Below are 20,952 nucleotides of genomic sequence, written 5' to 3'. Positions count from 1 at the left end.
TGTTTCTATCATCTTGTTTGGTAATGAATCATTGATTGCACTTTGATGATTCTAAAGCTGTTTGGCATTCAAATTTAAGTAGGATTATGAAAGATTTTGCTAAAAAATCTTATCAAATAGAAAGTATTATTCTCTAAAGATTTATAATTAATAGCCTTATTTAAGTTGAAGCCTACTTATAGCTAAATAGCCTATTAGTGTAGAGAGTTGATATGATCTTTCAAATTCTAAGATTTCATTTCATTGTTTGGATTTTGAACATTTATTGCTAATGTTTTGTTTTGTTATTGAGAGCTCAAATGATGAGGGGTTGTTTGGTAGCACTCAATATTTGATTTAAGTAGGATTTCATAAATTCTCTAAATCTAGATTTTGGAAATCCTAGGAGGCCTAAATCCTGAAAATTTATTGCTAACATTCATAATAAATTCTTTTAAATCATGTGTAACTGTTTGATTATAGAGCGGATTTAACGAGCAGACTCTTTCCTCTCACGCTCATAAAACCTTATATCTGGCAAAATAGAGGATTTCGGAAATCAGGGATTTAGCATGAAAAGGGGGAATTTTCAATCTACGTTGGCTTTCATTTGTCGTGAGATTTGGTTTTGCATTTTAGGCCAAATCTGCCTTAAATTGGGCCTAAATCCTGCTACCAAATAGCCCCTCAGAGTTGAGCCAATAAATTAATCGATGCATTTATTTTAAGCTTAAATGCTCAAGTTTTAGAGTGTAAACTCAATACTCATACATACCTTAAAATATATTTTCTAAGTTGAGAGGTTAGATTAATTAGCTCATAATAATAAGATGAGGGCCTTTTAATATCATTAGACTGGCATGAACCAAGAGCAAATTCAAGCACATCAATGCATCATGATTTTGAGTGATTTTTTTTTTTTAATTTTAACCATGACGCAAAGGATCAAGATTTATGAAAGTCAAAGTTTTCATTATCTATTTTATTACCTATGTAGCGAATATTAAATAGGGTAAAAAATGGGTTCGATATATGCTATAAAATGTTGATTCATTAGGGAATTTGAGCATATTAGAACCTAACTTGAAAGGAGAGAAAATGGGTAAAGAATTTTGTTCAAAAATGACCCTACTTGACTTGAGGATGATTAAAAAATCACAATCATTGTAGCATCTTTCTAACTTTCTCATTTCATAACTCTCTCCTTATTAAAATAAAATTTAATTTTACTTCTCTTATGGTTTGTTCATGTCTTTAAATTTATTATTGTTTTCTTGATGAGGTCTAAGATATTTTGGGATTATAAACTACAAGATGGTACATATTTTAACATAATAAAAATTATTTCAAGAAAAAAAAAAAACTTATGCCTATGTATCAAAACTAACAACTAAAAATTTCCTATCATTATCATCCAGAATGGGATGAAGAACAATACCCTTATGTGATTTATTGCACATGAGATGCAATATTTAATGTCAGATGAGTGTATAATGAGTGTGTTGATTTCTATTTTTAAAAATGAATGTGATGCACAAGAGTGTGCAAATTATAGAGGAATTTATATAATGTGCCATATTTTAAATTTTTGGGAGCGAGTAATTGTGCATAGGTTACGACATGATACTAATGTTTCTCAAGATCAATTTGGACTCATGTCAGATAGGTCTATTATGGAAGCTATTCATTTATTGAGAGATTTGATGGAGAAGTATATGGAGAATAAGGAGGATCCATATATGATATTTATTAATTAAGAGAAAAGTTTTGATAAAGTTCCAAGAGAAATGCTATTGAGAGTTTTAGAAAAGAAAGAGGTAAATAATGCTTGCATGCAAGTCATTAAGTATATGTATGCAGGAGCTATTACTTGTGTTCAAACACAAAGAGGTTGAATAAAGTATTTTCCTATTTTAGTTTCATTACATCACGGTTCAGTTTTAAGCCCATACCTTTTCTGCTTTAGTCATGGATGTTCTTCCTAATCATTTGAAGAAGGATGCATCCTCGTTTATTATTTTTGCTTATAATATTCTTCTTGTTAATAAGACGAGAGGGAGTTGAAGGTAAACTTGAATTATGGATGTCAACTTTAGAGCCAAAAGATTTTCGTTTGAGTAGATCTAAAATTGAATTCAAGGAGGGTAGTTTTATTAATAATAGATCTAATATAGAGTTTGTGACTTTGGGTGATCAAGTTATTAAATAAGAGTACATGTTTTAGATATGTAGGATTTATTTTCTAGAGTGATAATAACATAGAAGATGATATTATTGGTAGAGTTCAAGTTGGACGATTGAAGTGGAGGAATGCATCGGTCTTATTGTGTGATAGAAAAGTACAACTCAAACTTAAAAGAAAATTATATATAATGGTGGCGAGACCTGCAATGCTTTATGGCGCAGAATGTTGGCCTTTAAAAGAGAAGCATATAATTAAGTTAGGTGTTACATAGATGAGGATGCTTAGGTGGATGAGTGGCTTTACTCTTAGGGATAGAATATGAAATGAGCATATATATGAAACTGCTAGATTAGCTCCATTGGTAGATAAGATTATAGAGAGTCACCTTAGATTTTTTGGTCACATAAATTGTAGGCCTTCTGATGACTCGATTAGGAGAGTGAATGTATTAGATTTGGCCTATGTTAAGAGTGATAGAAATAGACCTAAAAAGACTTGGTTGAAAAATATTAAAAATGACCTTTTTGTAATAGATTTAAATTAAAAGTTGCCTCTTAACATGACATAATAGAGAAAAATAATTCATCTAGCAAACCCCATGTAAATGATTGATGTTGTTATTGTTATTATTGTTGAGATACAATATTCAACGATCGTAGAGTTTAAATAAATAAGTTGTCATGACCCTAATATTGATCTAGTACATAATCATTTGAAATATAAAATAAATAACCCAATGAAGGGGTTTAATTCCTAAAAAAACATTTATGATATTAAGTTATTGGATAAGATCATATATCAATATGAAGTATAACCATCTAAATAGAGTTTCCCATTTGAGAAGAAAAATAGAGGAAATTAGTATCTTCCTTCCCCCCAAAGAGTATTATGTGGAATTGAATGAATGATATTTTGATACCTTAATCAAACATATGCTTGACATATATGTCACATCACACCCAAAATTAGTGTCTAACCAAACACTTTCAATTTGTGGCAATTAAGCTAAGTCATCTTTGAGATTCATATTGACCATCATCCTCTTAAGATGACGGAGGCTAAAAATCTTAAGATTAATACTCTATATATATATATATATATATATCAATGGCTCTGAGATTAGTATTGATGATGATCATAGGTTGGTTGGTATGATTTGGGATTTCGATGTGTGTTAAACTTTTATCTTGGATGAGCAAAATTCTAAATCGACGGGCTCAAATTAAGAATCCAAATTTTTTAATTTGCAAATTAAGAATCCATTTTTTTTAATTTGCTATTCATGCTTGAATTTAACGAGGCTAAATTTGAGAAGAAATGATAGTTGATGTTATGAGCTCTCTTATGGGATGTGAGGAAGATGGTTGGGCTCGTGCGTTAGGGTCATTGGTGCGGATTCATGAGTATGAAGGTCATGCTACTGGCACGACTACACATCACAAGATTGCCAAATATTTCAAGAATAAAGCATGGGTGTAATTATATTAGGAATTCGCTCGATTCAGCCAAATTTAAAATTCATAGAAAATGATGTTGGCATTGTCTGAATCTTTTTTTTTTTAATACTTCAAACTAAGTTTAGATTCACATATTTCTTTTACTTTACACCTATTATAAAAATCAAATAACCTCTGCTAAATTTTTGTGCAAAATAATTTCGGGTTATCTCGCGCTTTGAGCTAACAAACGAGCAGGCCGGAGGACTATACTCTTAATTCTTTTTCGACGAGAGCACCCCAAAGCCCATGGGCTCCGTATCCTTTCAGAAGCCCAACGATTGCATAAACGGCTCATGATTGCTGAGTTAATGCCGATTTTTAGGGCACTATGATTAGTTGGCTAAGAAAATAGTTATTCCGGCATATTGTGTTCTGACATTTTTTTCTACCGTGAAGGTCATTAAGAATATATCATTATGATGGTCCAGCAGAACACATTGTTTCTCGAGGTTTCAATGTCATCGAGAGGTGAGGTATTTACTCGTTAATTATTCTGTGTGGATACCGAACGTTGTTCGGAGACTAATCAGAATAATATGTTAGGTCATCTCTATGCCTGGTAGTGCTCGGTGCCGCTGACGTGGCGTGTTCTAGTTGGTCTCCGGACAACATTCTACGTTCGATTTACGCACATAATAATTTATCAGTATTGCTCAAGTTGTGGTTTTATGTAGGATTAAGAATGTGCTCTTATAGGTAAGGGTGTCAAGATAATATATTATAATTATGCATAAAATTTTTATTATGTAAAAAAATTACTATTAAATAAAGTCATCTATTTATTTTGAGAAATGACGTCATATCATAAAATATCATGTAGAAGGTAATCACTTCTCAATTATTTTATTAACTAAATAATCAAAATATCTTTATTTCACAGAATTTCTTACTTTCAATTAAGAATTATTATAATTAATTTAATTAATGCAATTAGTTTTTTTAAATAAATAACTAATTAGTTAAATAATTATTAATATAATTACCAATCAAATACTTATTAAAATAATATCTAAATAAGTAATTAAATAATTAGTAACTAAATTATTTGATAAGCAAGCTATTTTCAAATTATACTGTTTACAATTATGACTGATTAACAATAATTAAAATTCGAATTATTAAGTATTTAGTTTTTAAAACATAAATTTAATTTAAAAGACAAATTAAATATAAAATTTTAATGAGTTAATCGCCCTAAAATCCTAAGTATTCTTGAAAATTGAGATATAATTTTTGCTTTTTAATTTTTTGAGTTAAAAGAAGTTTGAAATTTCTACTTTGAAATTATGCATATTATTATTATTTTTTCATTATACATGTTTTTGATTACTTATACGTACATATTTTAATGCTTAACTACCAAATATTTTCACCTTTTTTGCCATAAAAACTTTCAGATTTTTATTTATGGCTGCTCTCCACGGAATGTTTGTTAGGCCCATTATTTCTAGGCCCATAATATTCCACTTGGTATAAATTTATCTCCACAAAAAATTTCTACTTAATTGTAAATATTTTATTATATTCCTTTTTTTTTTAATGAAAGGCATATTTTTTTAATAAAATATGTTAGAATCTGTTGGACATTATTCTTATATCAAGTTTTTTAAGAGAATATTTGATTAGTGTTTTATAAGTTTTTTCTTTCAGTTATCCAAGAAAATAAACCAAGTTATTTTTAAAAATATATTAAATAACTTTTAGTTTTTTTTCTTCTCATTATTATCAAAACTTAAATTTACCGCCATTCAGCCTCATACTCAACACTAGCCAGACTTTTATGGACCATCAAAGAACCTACCTAAGCGCACAATCGACCAATCTTACTCCAACCATTGATCAACTCGATGCCTACCTATGACTAACCATATGTGCCCTCTATTATTGGCCAACATTGCGCTAAAGTTATTAGAATTGTTGTGTTAATATATAAGTTTAATCAATTATGTTTGTGGGATTCGTTTGAAACATTTTATTAAATACATTAATACATTTGAAGTTCATTGTTGGTGTTGTCCAAAATCATCCAAATTGGATTGTTTTTAAATACATCGCATCTCCTTCACCATATGCTATTGCCAGTTCTTATCATTCGTTGTTGATGTCAAGTGCATCTCTCATGCCACCATTGTCATGTCGCTTACAAATATTTTCCCACTGCCCATCATTGTCGATCGTTGCCTAATACTGCTAGCCACTACTTGTTGCCATCATTATCAACCAGCCATCGTAGCCTCCCACCATCCACACACACTATCAAACACTACTATCATACAACATCGTCGTGAAAAAAAAAAATTATATTAAAGAACTAAGAAATGGAATGGGGTTCTTTTAAAGCAATTCAAGCTAAAAGAAAAAAAAAATTCTAAAATTATTCTATGATCAAGCAAACATCATAATGTATTTCGAATACAACGAATTAACTTTACACTATATTTAGAATGCATTGAATTCTAAATACTTTCAACCAAACGGACATAATATTTATTAAGAATATATATTATTTATTATTATAATATATCTATTATATGAATATTCTCCTTTATTACACTTCCTTATTTTTTTATTCTCTTGCTTATATATACATGTTTGTACTAGCATCATAATGTGTAAGAAATTAATATTTTAAGATTTATATCATTATATCCACATCATATATTTTTTGTCTAAATTCTCATGACGGTCTTCAAGCTTAACATCTGAATACAATAATTAAATAGTTGAATGGTACAATCTGAGTTTAGCAAATATTGAGCAAACATATGATATGATTTTAATAACCGTAAGGCATAACAATTTAAGTGAACATCATCATATAGGGCTATCAAAATTTAGAGCATGGTTGATTAGAGGAATTAAAAAGAAGCTTCAATAACTCCTAAAAGTAATGACCGAAACAAGTGCTCAACTAACACATCTTAAGCAGCGGGAAATTACTACGTGCGAAGTCTGGATATAGCTTGTCCTGGACTCCAATGAAATCAAGTCATGTGGCTTGTACACACCTTGTGTACAACTTGTACACAGGGTGTGTATAATACATATTCTATGTACAAGCCACGTGACTTAATTTCATTGGATTCTGAACACGTTTGGACTCTGCACATAATAATTTCTCGCAATATCAATCTCAAATAGAGAGCATACTAGAATAGAGCATCTATTCATAACAAGAAAATAAAACTACTTAAATTTCAAGATTTGATTAGCAGGGATGCAAAAGAAGCAATGATAATTCCTAAAAACAATTATCGAAAGAAGGAATAACCAAAACATCCTTATGAGAAAAAAATTTGAACATCCAATATGAAATGAGGCCCAAACAGCTCCCACGAGCTTAAGTAAAATTTGGAAGAGAAGTCATATAGGTCATCTTCAACTCTCTCTTTCAACATCTCTCATTATGACATCCCAAGACTATTACAATCACTCTCACAACCTTTTTTAGCTCTCTCACTATCTCTCTAACTCATCATATTCCACCTTCTCTATTTTCCTTCGTGAAATAAATTTATACTATTCAAATAAATTTAAATACAAATATATATTTATTCACACAAAATAGGGATTTTAAGTAAAATAGTAATAATATTGAACTTATTAACATAGTTAACAAAGCCTAAATGAATTCATATTAATTGGATCTCACATGACATGAAGAACTCACAGTGGGATCTTATTTGGAAGAGGATTCAATCGTAGTCAACCTACATCCCTTATGACGGAACTTCCACCGCTACCCAAAAGCAAAGCGTCTTACTTTTGTTGGAAAGAGCATCAATTAGATTGACTGTGTGAATGTCATGACAGAACTAATGCACGTGAAGATATCGATGGGAGTGATGGTGTTCGAACCTTGACGATCAAGAAATAGTGATGGGATCTCATAGGGGAACTAATCGGATTGACAACATACGCAGTTCTGAAAACGGTAAGTAGCATTTTTGTTGTAATTTAAAAATTTAAGTGTCATATTAGTAAATAGTAAAACTTATGTATCAAATATCAGAAAATTTTTTTTTATAGAAAAACCTCAAAGCAACATCTGCTGCCTTCTCTTAATTCAACATTTTTTCAATATAAAGGTATTATAAAAGAGAAAAGGGTAAAATTAATTAATTATAATGAAATAGGAGAAAAAGTAAGAAAAGTAGAAAACTGTACAAATCATCATCAATAATAATAATAATAATAATAATAATAATAAAGAACGGCTTATTAAATATTTCGAAGTCCATTTTTCCATGAAAAGCCAACCAATATGAACAGAATAAATTAAGGAAAAAAAGTTAGCATCGAATCATTGAAAACAGGGAGAAAAATATCTGATTTGTCTTAAGGCTTATTTGAGACTTTCTACGATAATTTTTTTAGTAAAAAAATTTATAAAAATAATGAAAAATAGTGACAAAAATATAATAACGCTTTAAAAAAGAAATCACAAAAGTCAAAAAGCAAGCTGGAAGTTTTAAAAACTTACCAATCTATCAATTATTAATTGCTTTGTGGCCCCCACCGAAAATACAAGCTCTATAATCGAAAAGTCAAAATTATCCTTGTTCGGTGAAAGTAACGTCCACCCAAAGTTTTGCTTTTTAGAATGTTTGCATCATAGTTGGACTTAGGGGTGTAAGTGAGCCGAGCCGGCTCGAGCTCGACTCATTTATGGGCTCGCGAGTCGAGCTTATCGAGCTTGGGAGTCGAGCTCAAGCTCGTTTAGTAAACGAGCTCGAGCTCGAGCCGGCTTGGCTCGTGAGCTCGCGAGCCGGCTCGATTAAATATTAATATTTTTAAAAATAATTTTATTTTATTTATTAAATTTAAATATTAAAAATTATAATAATAATCACCTAAATTTTATTTAAAATTGAAATATTTCATATTTTTATAAAATATTTGTTTAAGTTTTAAAAATCCCGCTTAAAGTTTAAAAATCCCGCCTAAATTTAAAAATTCCCGCCCATGGCTGGCGAGCCGGCTCGAGCTCGTTAAAAGTGACACGAGCTCAAGTTCGAGCTCGACTGTCGAGCTCGACTTGACTCGTTTACACCCCTGAGCTGAGCTCGATAAGGTCCAAAACTCGACTCGACTTGACTCATTTACACCCCTAGTTGGCCTCTAAAGGAAGCCATGCATCAAAGGCAACAACAAAGGCCTAACTGAATAATAGAAGTCACATTCGAAGATTAGTGTATTTCCTTTCATTTATGCTAATGCCAAAAAATTTATTCCCTACCATAAAAACACCAATTGGAGAGGTCAATCATAATGATACAAAATAAATATGAAGAAAGGGGATGATTAAGTTTCAGAAGCTAAAAAATCCATCCAATCCATCATTGATGCGAATGGAGAAATAGATATCCTTAATACAACATTTTATTCATTTTATGAAAGTTATGAAAAAACCATTCTGCAACAAACGTTGAAGTAAAAATTCCTACATGTTGTGTCAAAAGCCTTGTGTATGCCACAAAAAAAAAAAAAAAAAAAAAAAAAAAAATCCCCAAGCAGGTTTAGTCTCATCCTGCTACATATCATTCACCATAGCCAATAAAGATGTCAAATATTGGCCCGACTCAGAAAATTCTTGGTTGGGGTCAACGATTTGCCTGACAGGTCAGATTCGGGTTTTATTTTCCAACTTGTTTATAAATCGAGCCGAGTTCAGGTTGACCCAGAAATATGAAATTAACCCGGGTTTGACCCGCAAGCATTAGGTGTGCCGAGTTCGGTCCCGAGTTGCATCAAGTGTCTCGGGATGCCACCTTATCCTCGCCTCCCACACGTCTGTGCCGAAACAAAACCTACCTCCTTCACACCAATACAACGTTGGAATAACTGCTCAAAATGTTTATAGTTCAAAGTCTCTTTATCATTTTCTTGAGTAGGAATCCATCACAGCTCCTTCATCTCAGCCATCTTCAGAAGCTCATCCAGGGCAAATAAATCCAACTATAAGAACATAGCTAGATCTCTCAAGCGACCTCTCAACATAAGGAATCAAGGTCCTCACGGGAGGAATAATGACAGTCCCTAATGAACTTGATGCTCCAACAACGAAATCCTCCACAAATGAAAAGGTGGGAGGAATCAATCTGAAAGCATCGAAGCCATTGCCTCCAATAGTAAGCTCAAGAGATGTGTTTTGCACTGGAGTTGAGATCGAACTCACTAGCAAAGAGATGAGGAAAAAACGTTAAAAATAGGCTATGAACTTCAGTCTAACGTCATCCTTGTGTCCCATAATTCGGGTTGGACCCGAAACCGGCCCATTGACCAGTTTTGACAACCCTATAGCCAATATGGTTTCATTAAAAATAGAATCTCCACAGACAAAATCTTATTTAGGGGTGTCAAAATCGGTTAATAGGTTGGGTTTAGATCTAACCCGAATTGACCCGGGTCCAAACGAGTTGACCCTAATCCGACCCGATTTTGCAAACGAGTCAAGAATTTCAACTTGGACCTAATCATCGCGGGTTACCGGATTGACCCGACACGACCCACAAACCTGGACGCAAATGCATGAGCTGGAACCAACTCCAATAGCCAAGGAGGTGGATGCCTGACGTTGGCAATGATGTTGCAATCAAGGGATTCACTGTATGTTTCAAACTATTAATGAAGCTTGTGCTTGACCCGACTCTTCCGATCGATGATTTCAACAAAGAGGCTGCAGGGTCGACTGGTCAAGCTGCGAGCTGGCTATTGTGGGTGAGCGCAGGGAGGCGGGTCATAGGTTCGGGATGCGAGGCCGATACCATACTAGACACTTCATAACCTATTTTCAATGTTTTTGCCTTATTTCTTCTCTAGTGAGTTCCATCTCAACTCCAGTGCAAAACTCATCTCTTGAGCTTGTTGTTGGAGGCAATGGCTTCGGTGCTTTCGGATCAGTTCCTCCCACCTTTTCATCTGTGTCAAATTTCATTGCTGGAACATCGAGCCCATTAGGGATCTTTATTACTCCTCCCGTGAGGCCTTCGATTCCTTCTGTTGATAGGTTGCTTGAGAGATCTATGTTCTTAGAGTTGGCTTTGTCTATCATGGATGAGCTTCTGAATATGGTTGAGATGTGGGAGCCGCTATGGATTTCTACTCAAGAAAATTGTTAAGAGACTTTGAACTGTGAACATTATGAGTAGTTGCTACCTTGTTGTATTGGTGTGAAGGAAGTTAGTTTGATTTCAATCCAGACGCGTGGGAGCGAGGTCGAGGCTGGACCACCAGACATTTGACACAACTCGGGACCAGACTCGGAACACCCGATGCACGCAGGTCAAAATTTGGTTGATTTAGGATTTCCGAATCAACCAGAACCCGATTCTATTTATAAATGTGTTGGAAAATAAAACTAGAATTTGAATTTCCTGATCTAATTTTGGATAGGGTTAATATTTAACACCCCTAACCATCGGTTTGTGGGAGAGAAATTTAAGTAATTGAAAAACTATTTAAATTAAAATCCTATTGTCAGTTTTAAATAGTTTTATTTTTTAGATGATATTTATCATTTTTTATTGATTTGATTAAATTTTTTTTATTATTTTAATAATCTTATTAAAAAAATATTTTTTAACGATTAATCTGTTAACATAATAGTGCTCATCCGTCTTTCATCATGCAATGAGGTAACGACTGGGAGGGTTTTTTTTTTTTCGTGATAATAATTATCGCGCTTTGTTAGTTTAATATTTATCAGATATTATTGTTGAATCTTTTAAAAAATATATATAATGCTTATAATAGTTTTAAATTTTTTTTTTTCACAAAATAGATTTTCAATTATTTTTATAAATGTATAATAAAAATTTTTACGGAAAAAATAATAGTAAAAAAATGAGTTGTAAAAATTATTAAAAAAAAGGCAGACCGTTCAATTATTGAGTGATTCAGCCTCTCAATTTTTTTTATCCTTCCCCTCTCACTTTTAAGTATGACCATTTCTCTCTCGTCAAACTCTTTCACGATCTACCGCTCTTTTTCTTTGAGCAATAATTAATTAATTATAGATTTTTCAAATAAGTTTAAATATAAATATTTAGTAACATCAAAAAAATAAATTCATACAAAATTATAATAATACTCTAGAGTTACAAAGCTTAAAAGAATTCATGATAGATTTGTCAAATATAAAAAAAAAATAACGGTTTGATCTCACGGGAATGATTCTTCAACTATGATTCCATGCTTTATTGTTGATGAGACGGAGCTTCCACCTTCACCAATGAGAAGAGCATCCGAATTTTGTTGGGAAGGATATAGAATGAATTAGGGGTGTCAATTTTGGGTCACAGGTCGGGTTCGGGTCGAATCCGGAACTGATCCGGGTTCAATCGGGTCGACCCTAACCCGACCCAGGTAGGTAAACGGGTCGAAAATACGGACCCGGATCCGACCCGTTTGGTTGTCGGGTTGACCCGACCCGATACTTCCAACTCGCGCGCGAGGAAGGCAGGGCGGGTGCAGGCTCGTGCGTGCGGGGTCGCGGACAGCGCGCAGACATGCGGGCGCGATTCGCTAGCGGGCAGCGCGCAGGCGTGCGGGGTCGCGGGTAGCCGGGGCAGCCTCGGGCAGCTCATTCTAAGCGGGTTCACGGGTTGACCCGGCAACCCGCTGGGTCAACCCAAACCCGACTCGTTTTTCAAACGGGTCGAATCCGGGAACCCGAACCTGACCCGTTTTGAAATCGGGTCGGGTTCGGGTCGGGTTTTTGTGTCGTGACAAATATTGACACCCCTAGAATGAATCAATGGCAAACAAGGATGGCGATAAGATACATTCATGTTATGGTAAAGTTGTAATGCTTGCAACGAGTGATGGCGGTGCAAACTTCAGTGATAAAAAATTGCGTGGCTCGTAAACTAATTTATAGAGTCAAGGCTGGCTCATACTTTGCTCGATAGCTTATCTAGCTCTTCTTATAAGTCATTCAATGAGGTGAGCTCAAACATATTCATGAGGCAACTTGACTCACTAGTATCTTTAATATTATTTAAAATTTGGGCATATAAGAAATTAAAATATTTTAAAAAATAATCCCTTTTGATCATTTTGGTCTTATTGGTTGCAATAGTCAATGATGGAGGCTTTGAAAACACTTCTTTAAGAGATTTGAATTTTTGGACTTATTATTAGTGGAAAATTCTGATCAATAATTTTTAATACCCCTCCCTCAATAGTTGGAAATATTTGAATACTGCTAAATATTTATTTGGAAATTTCTATTTTCTTCCAACATTTATTCAATTGCTGAGTTTATTTGACCACCGCTAATGATTCAGCTGGAAATTTCTTCAGACATATATTAAAATAAAAAAAAAAAGTGATGGCGCTCTTAACGCAATTTTTAAATTTCTATATGAATTTGAAGACTCGAAGTTGCTTAAGAGATTTGAAAGAATAATTGTTTGAAAATTATAATTTATTTTTTTATCTACTAATATTTATATTTAAACTTATTCAGTTATTCGAAAGGTCTATAATTAATTAATTATTGCTCAGACAAAAAGGGCGTAGTAGTCGATGAGCGATATGGATGGAGATTGAGAGGGAGATAAAGAATAGCGGAGAGCTGTGCGAGAACCCTAGCCGCCACGCTCTTCTTCTTCTGCTCGATGAGAGAGGATGGGGCGATAGAAAGAAAAAAAAAAAAAGGCTAAGTCAATAATTGAACGGCCAGCCTTTTTTTTTTTAATAATTTTTACAACGCATTTTTTTACTATTATTTTATTATTCCAAAAAAATTGAGACGGTTTCTATCCATTCAATTGAAAATTTGTTTTGTGAAAATAAAAAATCTGAAATTATTATAAATATTATAATTAAAAGAAAGATTCAACTATAACTTTTATAACTATTATACTAATAAAGAGAGGACAATTAATATTACAAAATACAACTCATTTTGATCAGTTGATATTGAGAGTTTTGACTATAAATTAAAAAGTTTTGAACTCAAAATAAATGAATTTAAATTATATTTGAATTTGTCTTATTTGACTAAACAATTTTATAAAAATTACAACCACAAAAAAATTGATCCAAATAGTTGACTAATGAACGCTATTATACTAACAAATTTAGTGATTAAAAATACTTTTTATTATAAAATCACTAAAACTAATAAAATTTATAATCAAATCAATAAAAAATTTATAATAATTAAAAAAATAATAATAATAATAATTAAAAAATAAAATAATTAAAACTGTTCCAAATGGAATAATGTATCTTAATTTAAACAAATTTTAAATTATTAAAAATTTCTCTCCCTAAACGCATGGCTAATAGAAAAGTCGACGTGCTTTGACAGACGTCCAGATTCACTGAACTTGGATTATTTTGCCTATTCGATCGGCGAGAGAGATATAATGTGCTTCGGTGGGGCCAAGTAAGCAATTAATATTTGATATATTGGAAAGTCTGTAAGACTTCCAGCTTTCTTTTTGGCTTTTGTGATTTCTTTTTTTAAGCGTTATTATATTTTTGGAAATTAAGTGCTATTATATTAAGGCTATGCGGAGTTTGTCATTTTCTATAAATCTAATTAAATATGTATATTTAAAAAAAATTATACCATAATATTTAATAAAAAATAATTAGAAAAAAAAACCAAATTTAAAATTTCTTTTGATATATATATTTATATAATATTAAAAAATTAAATTTTATTTTAATTAAAATTATGATTTATTAAGAATTTTTAGTATTATTTATTTAATGTAAGAATATCCTTTTTAATATGTTTTATTTATTTATTTATTTATTTTGTCGTCATATCTATACTGGCATTTGAACTATTCAAATAAAGAGAGAGATTTTCTTCTATTTTCTGCGACTGCGAGAGCCATATTTAGCAAAGCGAATAAAGAAGAAGGGTTCAAATCTCCTAATCGAAGAAGTTCTTCCAAGCTAGTTTTGATAATTTCACAAGACTGAAATGAGGAGAACCATCAGAAGTGCTTCTACTGTTTATATGATGCAGAGAAAATCAGCCGCGCCTGCGTGTCTCATTCCTTCTGTAAGAGAATCACTAAAAGCTACAAAATGATAGCTTTATAAAATAGAAAACCAAAGAGGGAACTTTTTCTCTTCATTGAAGAAGGTTTAGTTGTCTGAGAAGTTTGACTTTTGAAGGCTCTAATGTCTGGCAATATGCATTAGCCACAAGTCTGCTTTTGATTTTTCTGTAAGTTTCTCCTCATTGAACCGCAAGCTTATTTTAGTGGCAAAGGTCAAATCCTAACTACCAAACCGTTGAATTTTTATTATTTTTTTACTTCAATGTGCCAATATAAGCTTGCTGTAAGGTTGTTAAGCATTAAACTACTACTTTTTTGCCTTTTGAAACGTATGGTATGAAAACAGCTAAAGCATATGACAAACTACAGTTTCGTTTGGGATGACTTTTTTTCTGTTTCTTAAAGTAAATTTTTAGTACAAAAATTAAAATTTTTGCAGTAGGAAGCTACTTTAAGAAACAATAAAAAAAGTCGTCACAAGCGAAGCTGTATCAGAAGAACTTCTTAGATTTGGAGATTTGACTAAACTATAGTCAAAGTCTTCTTTCTTGTGAAAAATTGATTGTATTATTAATATTCCAAAAACAGGCTTGCTCTTCCAGGTGAAGAGATCCGAAGATGGGGAATTCAATTCCTGATAATGATGAAAGCAGGGAGCTGGGAGATTGGCAGCCCAGGAACTTGCCAGCAGCTTATAAGGTCGGTGTCCCGCCCAGGAAGAATTTTGTGAATGAATTTACTGAGAGAGTAAAGGAAACTTTATTCCCGGATGATCCTTTGCGTGCTTACAAGAATCAACCAAAATCGAAGCAGTTTTTATTAGGACTTCAGTCTTTTTTCCCAATTCTCAGTTGGGTAAGAGAGTACAACCTCAAGAAGTTCAAAGGAGATTTAATTGCTGGATTTACAATTGCAAGCCTCTGTATTCCTCAGGTTTGTTTAGACTCAAAGCTATACTGCGTAAATTTTTTTATTATGTTGCGCCTAATATTGAGTTTTGTTTTCTTGAAATAGGATATTGGTTATGCTAAGCTTGCAAATTTGGATCCACAGTATGGGCTATGTAAGCATTTAGTAGTGCATATTTTCTTTCACAGTTGATAATATATTGCTAAGTTTCCACTGTATTGAATTTAAGTTCTTCCCTTTATTAGAAATTCATAGTATTTGTATTGTACTTTCTTTTTTGTTTCATTTTCTTGATTTTATATAGATATAGTTGTAACAATATTAAATTCATTCAAAGAAAGATGTCATGTAACCTTTATGATTTATGTCAGATTCCAGCTTTGTGCCGCCATTGGTTTATGCAGTTATGGGAAGCTCAAGAGATATCGCAATTGGTCCAGTGGCAGTTGTGTCTCTATTGCTTGGAAACCTTCTTCAGGATGAGTTTGATCCTAAGCTCAACAAAGAAGAATATCATAGACTGGCAGTTACTGCAACTTTTTTTGCAGGCGTGACTCAGGCAGCACTTGGATTCTTCAGGTGAAGTAATATAATTTTTACTTATGTATCTTCTTTTATCTCTTGTTCTAACGCTTCTTCTCTTCAGATTAGGATTCATAGTGGATTTCTTATCTCATGCCGCCATTGTGGGATTCATGGCTGGAGCAGCAATTACCATTGCCCTTCAACAGCTGAAAGGGTTTCTTGGCATTCAAAATTTTACAAAGGAAACAGATATTGTATCGGTTATGAAATCTGTGTGGGGTTCTGTTCATCATGGTGTAAGAAATATTAAATTGCCTTCACGATCTTTAGTGAAAAATAAAAAATAAAAAAAATTGTCCGAGCAATGATTTTAATTCATGTTTATGCTTGTTTGCAGTGGAATTGGGAGACAATAGTGATTGGGACAAGCTTCTTAGCATTTCTTCTACTTGCAAAATACATTGTAAGTTAACATATCGAAGATGCTGAACTCTCAATAAAAGCACTAAAATTGAAGTTAATGTGCAGGGAAAGAAGAACAGAAGTCTTTTCTGGGTACCAGCAATTGCGCCATTGATTTCTGTAATTTTGTCCACATTCTTTGTGTACATAACACGTGCTGATAAGCATGGAGTTCAGATTGTAAGTTCGAGGACATGAAAACTTCTTGGTGTTAGAAATTCATTAGCTTAACGAGTATTTACTGAAGATAATTATGATCTCGATCTATGCAAGGTGAGGAAAATAAAAAAAGGCATCAATCCATCATCTGTTCATGAACTTTACTTCAGTGGTCCAAACCTTGGTAAAGGAATCAAGATTGGTGTTGTTTCTGGGATGATTGCTCTGACTGTGAGTTCTAATAACTTGAACTAATTCAAAGTTCCAAAGCAAGATGATTTTGTTTTCATGGCCTCAAATAATTTAAGATTCTCAGGAAGCTACAGCCATAGGAAGAACATTTGCTGACATGAAGGGTTATCAGTTGGATGGAAACAAAGAAATGGTCGCCCTTGGAACTATGAACATTGTTGGATCCATGACTTCTTGCTTTGTAGCCACTGGTAATAAAAGAAATGCAAACTAATTGTATTTAAAAGTATCAAATGAAGAAGACGCTTTTTCCTTGTAGGTTCTTTCTCTCGATCTGCCGTCAACTACATGGCTGGATGTCAAACAGCTGTGTCAAATATTGTTATGTCAATTATAGTATTACTAACTTTGGAATTGATCACTCCGCTCTTCAAATACACTCCAAATGCAATTCTTGCGTCTATCATTATCAACGCAGTGATCGGCTTGATTGACTATGATGCGGCTATTCTGATCTGGAAGATAGATAAGTTTGATTTTATAGCTTGCATGGGAGCATTCTTTGGTGTCGTCTTTGATAGTGTTGAAATTGGACTTTTAATTGCAGTAAGGATTAAATTTTTCTTCATCTGTTAAGCTGTTTTTACAGAACATGGAAGACAATCATGCTCTGTTCTTCATATAGGTCTCAATATCATTTGCTAAGATTCTTTTACAAGTCACAAGGCCAAGAACCGCTTTACTTGGCAATCTTCCAAGGACTACTATCTACCGTAACATTCAACAATATCCTGAGGCAACTAAGGTTCCTGGAGTTCTTATTGTCAGAGTTGATTCTGCTATTTATTTCTCCAACTCCAACTATGTCAAGGAAAGGTGCAAACAACAAAATATTTTACAAACAAATATTCTGGCATATATAGCTATAAGAAAGTCCTGTTGGCTTTTTCAGAAAAGAAAAAAAAATCTATAATACTCCCAATAACTTCAAAAAAAAAAAATTATATTCATAGTTTTAGAACTATTTTACAAACAACTGGAAGTCGCTCAAATGGATCTTTAATAGTATAATCAGCTATATCTGGCTCCCATATGAGCCTACTCTAGGGATCAAAGAAGTTTTATAACAGGCTCTACTAACTAAAGCAATCTTCAAGCAATTGGCTACTGAAATTCTAAATTGCAGGATCCTTAGGTGGTTAAGAGAAGAGGAAGAAAAGCTGAAGGAGGACAGCCTACCTCGAATAAATTTCTTGATTGTTGAAATGTCTCGTAAGATTGAAATTCATCCTCTTCTATCTCAGCAAGGCATGTTAGCCACCAGTGCATAACACACTGACAATCCATTTCCTCTGCAGCTGTAACTGACATAGATACCAGTGGCATTCATGCCTTAGAGGATCTGTATAAGAACCTTAGCAAGAGAGAGATTCAGGTTGGCTATAAACTAATCTTTTCTTTTGAGCAAATAAGATGATTTCCTTTAGTGGTTCATTGCACACTGAAATCCCATGAAATTTCGTTTATGTTATGAAGCTCCTCCTTGCAAATCCCGGTCCAATCGTCATGGAAAAGCTCCAAGCCTCAGATTTTACAGAGTTGATAGGCCATGACAAGATCTTCTTGACAGTCGGCGAAGCTGCGATGAGTTGTGCTCCTAAAGTAATTGAAGAGGTTTGAAAGAAGAACCAAACGAACGTCATATGCTTGTTCTACAGAGAGAGGCAGGTAGGAGGAAGCATGACAGGAAGAGGCTGCCGTTGTGAATGTGATTAAAAAAGCATCGAGTGGGGTATCAATTGCATTTTATTTAGTTGCGCACTGATTAAAGTTTGTGGGTTTTGAGATTGAATCTACACCAAAAGTGTGAATAATGCCCGAACCCACCACACTTTGTGGAATGCAACATGTTGTATCGTTTATCTAAATCAAATCCTTTCACACAGTCAGCTAATGGTAGAAATGTAAAGGAAATGAAAGAAAATTGATAAAGAGCACAGAAATTGTGTTTAGGAGATTACCTTTCTTCTTCACTATTTCATGAGTTATATTATACTGTTTGGATTATCATGCGAAGTATTTCATAAAAAAATATCAGTAGTTTATTTCATTAATTTAGAATATCTTGTAGTAAAGAATAAAATGACATGCAGGCTTCTGTTGCGGAAAGAAATGATTTCAGCCATGGTCGCCATGGAATTTAAAAAAAAAAAAAGAGCAAAGAGTTTATTTATTTACTTATTTATTTTTATATCTACCACCACCAGCAGAAAGGTGGCTTTCTGCAACATGTAATTTAATTGAACAGAGAGAATTTCTTGTTCAATTGAACAGAATCTAAACTTCATATAAATTATATTTTCATTGAAAGATGGTAATTGTGTGCAATAAACAGCAAAAAACAACACAAATCACACAAAAAACTAAACATAATAAACATGATGCGATTTACGTGGTTTGAGCGAAGAATCGCCTATGTCCATGAGGAGAAATGATTTCACTATTGTGGAGAAACATGGTTACAATTGCACTCTTGAAAACCTTACAACAACCCTCAAATCTCAATATATAGATTTGAAACAAAAACAAAAGTGGATAATCCAATCAATAATCGGATATCCTAATTGATGCTTTCCTCATTAAAGCCAATAAAAGCTTTCTAAATTAGAGATGAATTAGATATGGAAAGATTTTCATAACAATCTCTACCTCAGTAAGTAGAAGTAAAATTTTGAATTGAATAGCCAAACAGTCACACATGATTTAATAGGTATTATCATAAATGTTATCAAATAGTTTTCCCCCCCCCCCCCCCCCCCCCCCCCCCCTCCCCAAAACTAGATGAACAATGAGTCATAAATTCGAATGTTCACCAAACTCCTACGGTATGTGAATTTATGAACTATTAGTACCGTTTTGAGCATGTCTGCTGGATTCTCCTTGACATCTATTTCAATTGAGCATATTCATCAATTAAGTCTCTAACAAAACAAAACCTTAAATCAATGTGCTTGGTACGAGAATGATAAACTGGATTGTTGCCAAGAATATCGCACTTCGGCTGTCAAAGAATACCTTCAGAGACTTTTGATCAACTCCCAAGTCATCCAGTAGGCCATGCATCCATATTGCTTCCTTCATTGCTTCCGTGACTACCATGTACTCAACCTCCATACTATACAAAGCAACAGCAGACTGAAGAATTGATCTACAACTGACTAGACCTCCTGCCAATGTGAATAAATAACCAATCGTAGACCTACGCCTATCAATATCACGATGTAATTTGACAGTGTAGCCTTCACACAGATTAATAATAGATGATTATCTCTCAAAAACTATGCCTACATCAACTGTACCCTTCAGATATATTAGAATACTCTTCACAGTCTGTCAATGACTCATTCCCGAATCATGTATTGCTTCAATCCATATAAAAATTTGTCCAATCTACAAACTAAGTCTTTCGATGCTCCATATCCAGACGGTTGTAACATATAGATCTCATATTGCAATTTCCTGTGTAAGAATATAGTTTTAAGGTGGAGCTGTTCCATAATCAGACTATAGTGTGTGCTACATGTGCTAAGAGAACACATATCGAGGGATGCTTAACCACTGGGGAGAATACCTCATCATAATCAATCCCTTCCCAATGTGCAAAGTCTTTTGCAATCAACCTAGCCTTGTACCGCACATTAGCTTCATAAGATCATTCCTTCTTTGCATACATCCATTTGCAGTCAATGGCTTTCCTTCCTAGAGAAAGCTTCACCAACCTCCAAGTAGCATTCTTTTGAAGAGACTCCATCTCTTTATCCATATCGCTTTTTCTAAAGATCATCATATAGATTGTCCACTACTTCCTTATAGTGACTATGGACTTCAGCCACCAAGGCTGAAAGCACAAATGCAATGTAATCACTCAACCAAACTGGTTTTGGGACATTCAGACACATCGTCCTCCTCATAGCAATAGATTCTGGAGCAGGAATCCCATTCTCAACATCAT

At 33.4% G+C, this 20,952-nt stretch overlaps 1 protein-coding gene across 2 annotated transcripts; it reads left to right on the top strand.

Moving 5' to 3' along the window:
- Positions 1 to 14,538: 14,538 nt before the first annotated feature.
- LOC110092261 (sulfate transporter 1.2) lies at positions 14,539 to 18,993 on the top strand. Of its 2 annotated transcripts, XM_020816744.2 has the most exons (14): positions 14,539 to 14,860; positions 15,282 to 15,626; positions 15,708 to 15,756; positions 15,974 to 16,181; positions 16,249 to 16,423; positions 16,525 to 16,590; positions 16,656 to 16,769; positions 16,863 to 16,979; positions 17,065 to 17,191; positions 17,260 to 17,546; positions 17,626 to 17,816; positions 18,127 to 18,212; positions 18,299 to 18,375; positions 18,477 to 18,993. In XM_020816744.2, the coding sequence occupies exons 2-14, from the start codon at positions 15,312 to 15,314 to the stop codon at positions 18,618 to 18,620; spliced, it is 1,956 nt and encodes a 651-aa protein (XP_020672403.1). In that variant the 5' UTR covers positions 14,539 to 14,860; positions 15,282 to 15,311; the 3' UTR covers positions 18,621 to 18,993. The 2 variants fall into 2 exon arrangements, with proteins under 2 accessions (XP_020672403.1, XP_020672402.1); XM_020816743.2 differs by lacking the exon at positions 14,539 to 14,860 and having other exon boundaries at positions 15,244 to 15,626.
- The last annotated feature ends 1,959 nt before the right edge of the window (positions 18,994 to 20,952 follow it).

This window comes from Dendrobium catenatum, unplaced genomic scaffold, assembly GCF_001605985.2.
Source record: "Dendrobium catenatum unplaced genomic scaffold, ASM160598v2 fragScaff_scaffold_1088, whole genome shotgun sequence".
NCBI classification, from domain to species: domain Eukaryota; kingdom Viridiplantae; phylum Streptophyta; class Magnoliopsida; order Asparagales; family Orchidaceae; genus Dendrobium; species Dendrobium catenatum.
This window is presented reverse-complemented; position numbering and strand designations above follow the sequence as displayed.

Bases quoted from the DNA above. Each gene is read 5' to 3' on its own strand.
- LOC110092261 (XM_020816744.2), top strand. From the start codon at position 15,312: ATGGGGAATTCAATTCCTGATAATGATGAAAGCAGGGAGCTGGGAGAT. The intron at 16,591-16,655 runs GTAAGTTAACAT...GTTAATGTGCAG, and splicing joins TTCTACTTGCAAAATACATT to GGAAAGAAGAACAGAAGTCT. The intron at 17,817-18,126 runs GTGCAAACAACA...TCTAAATTGCAG, and splicing joins TCCAACTATGTCAAGGAAAG to GATCCTTAGGTGGTTAAGAG.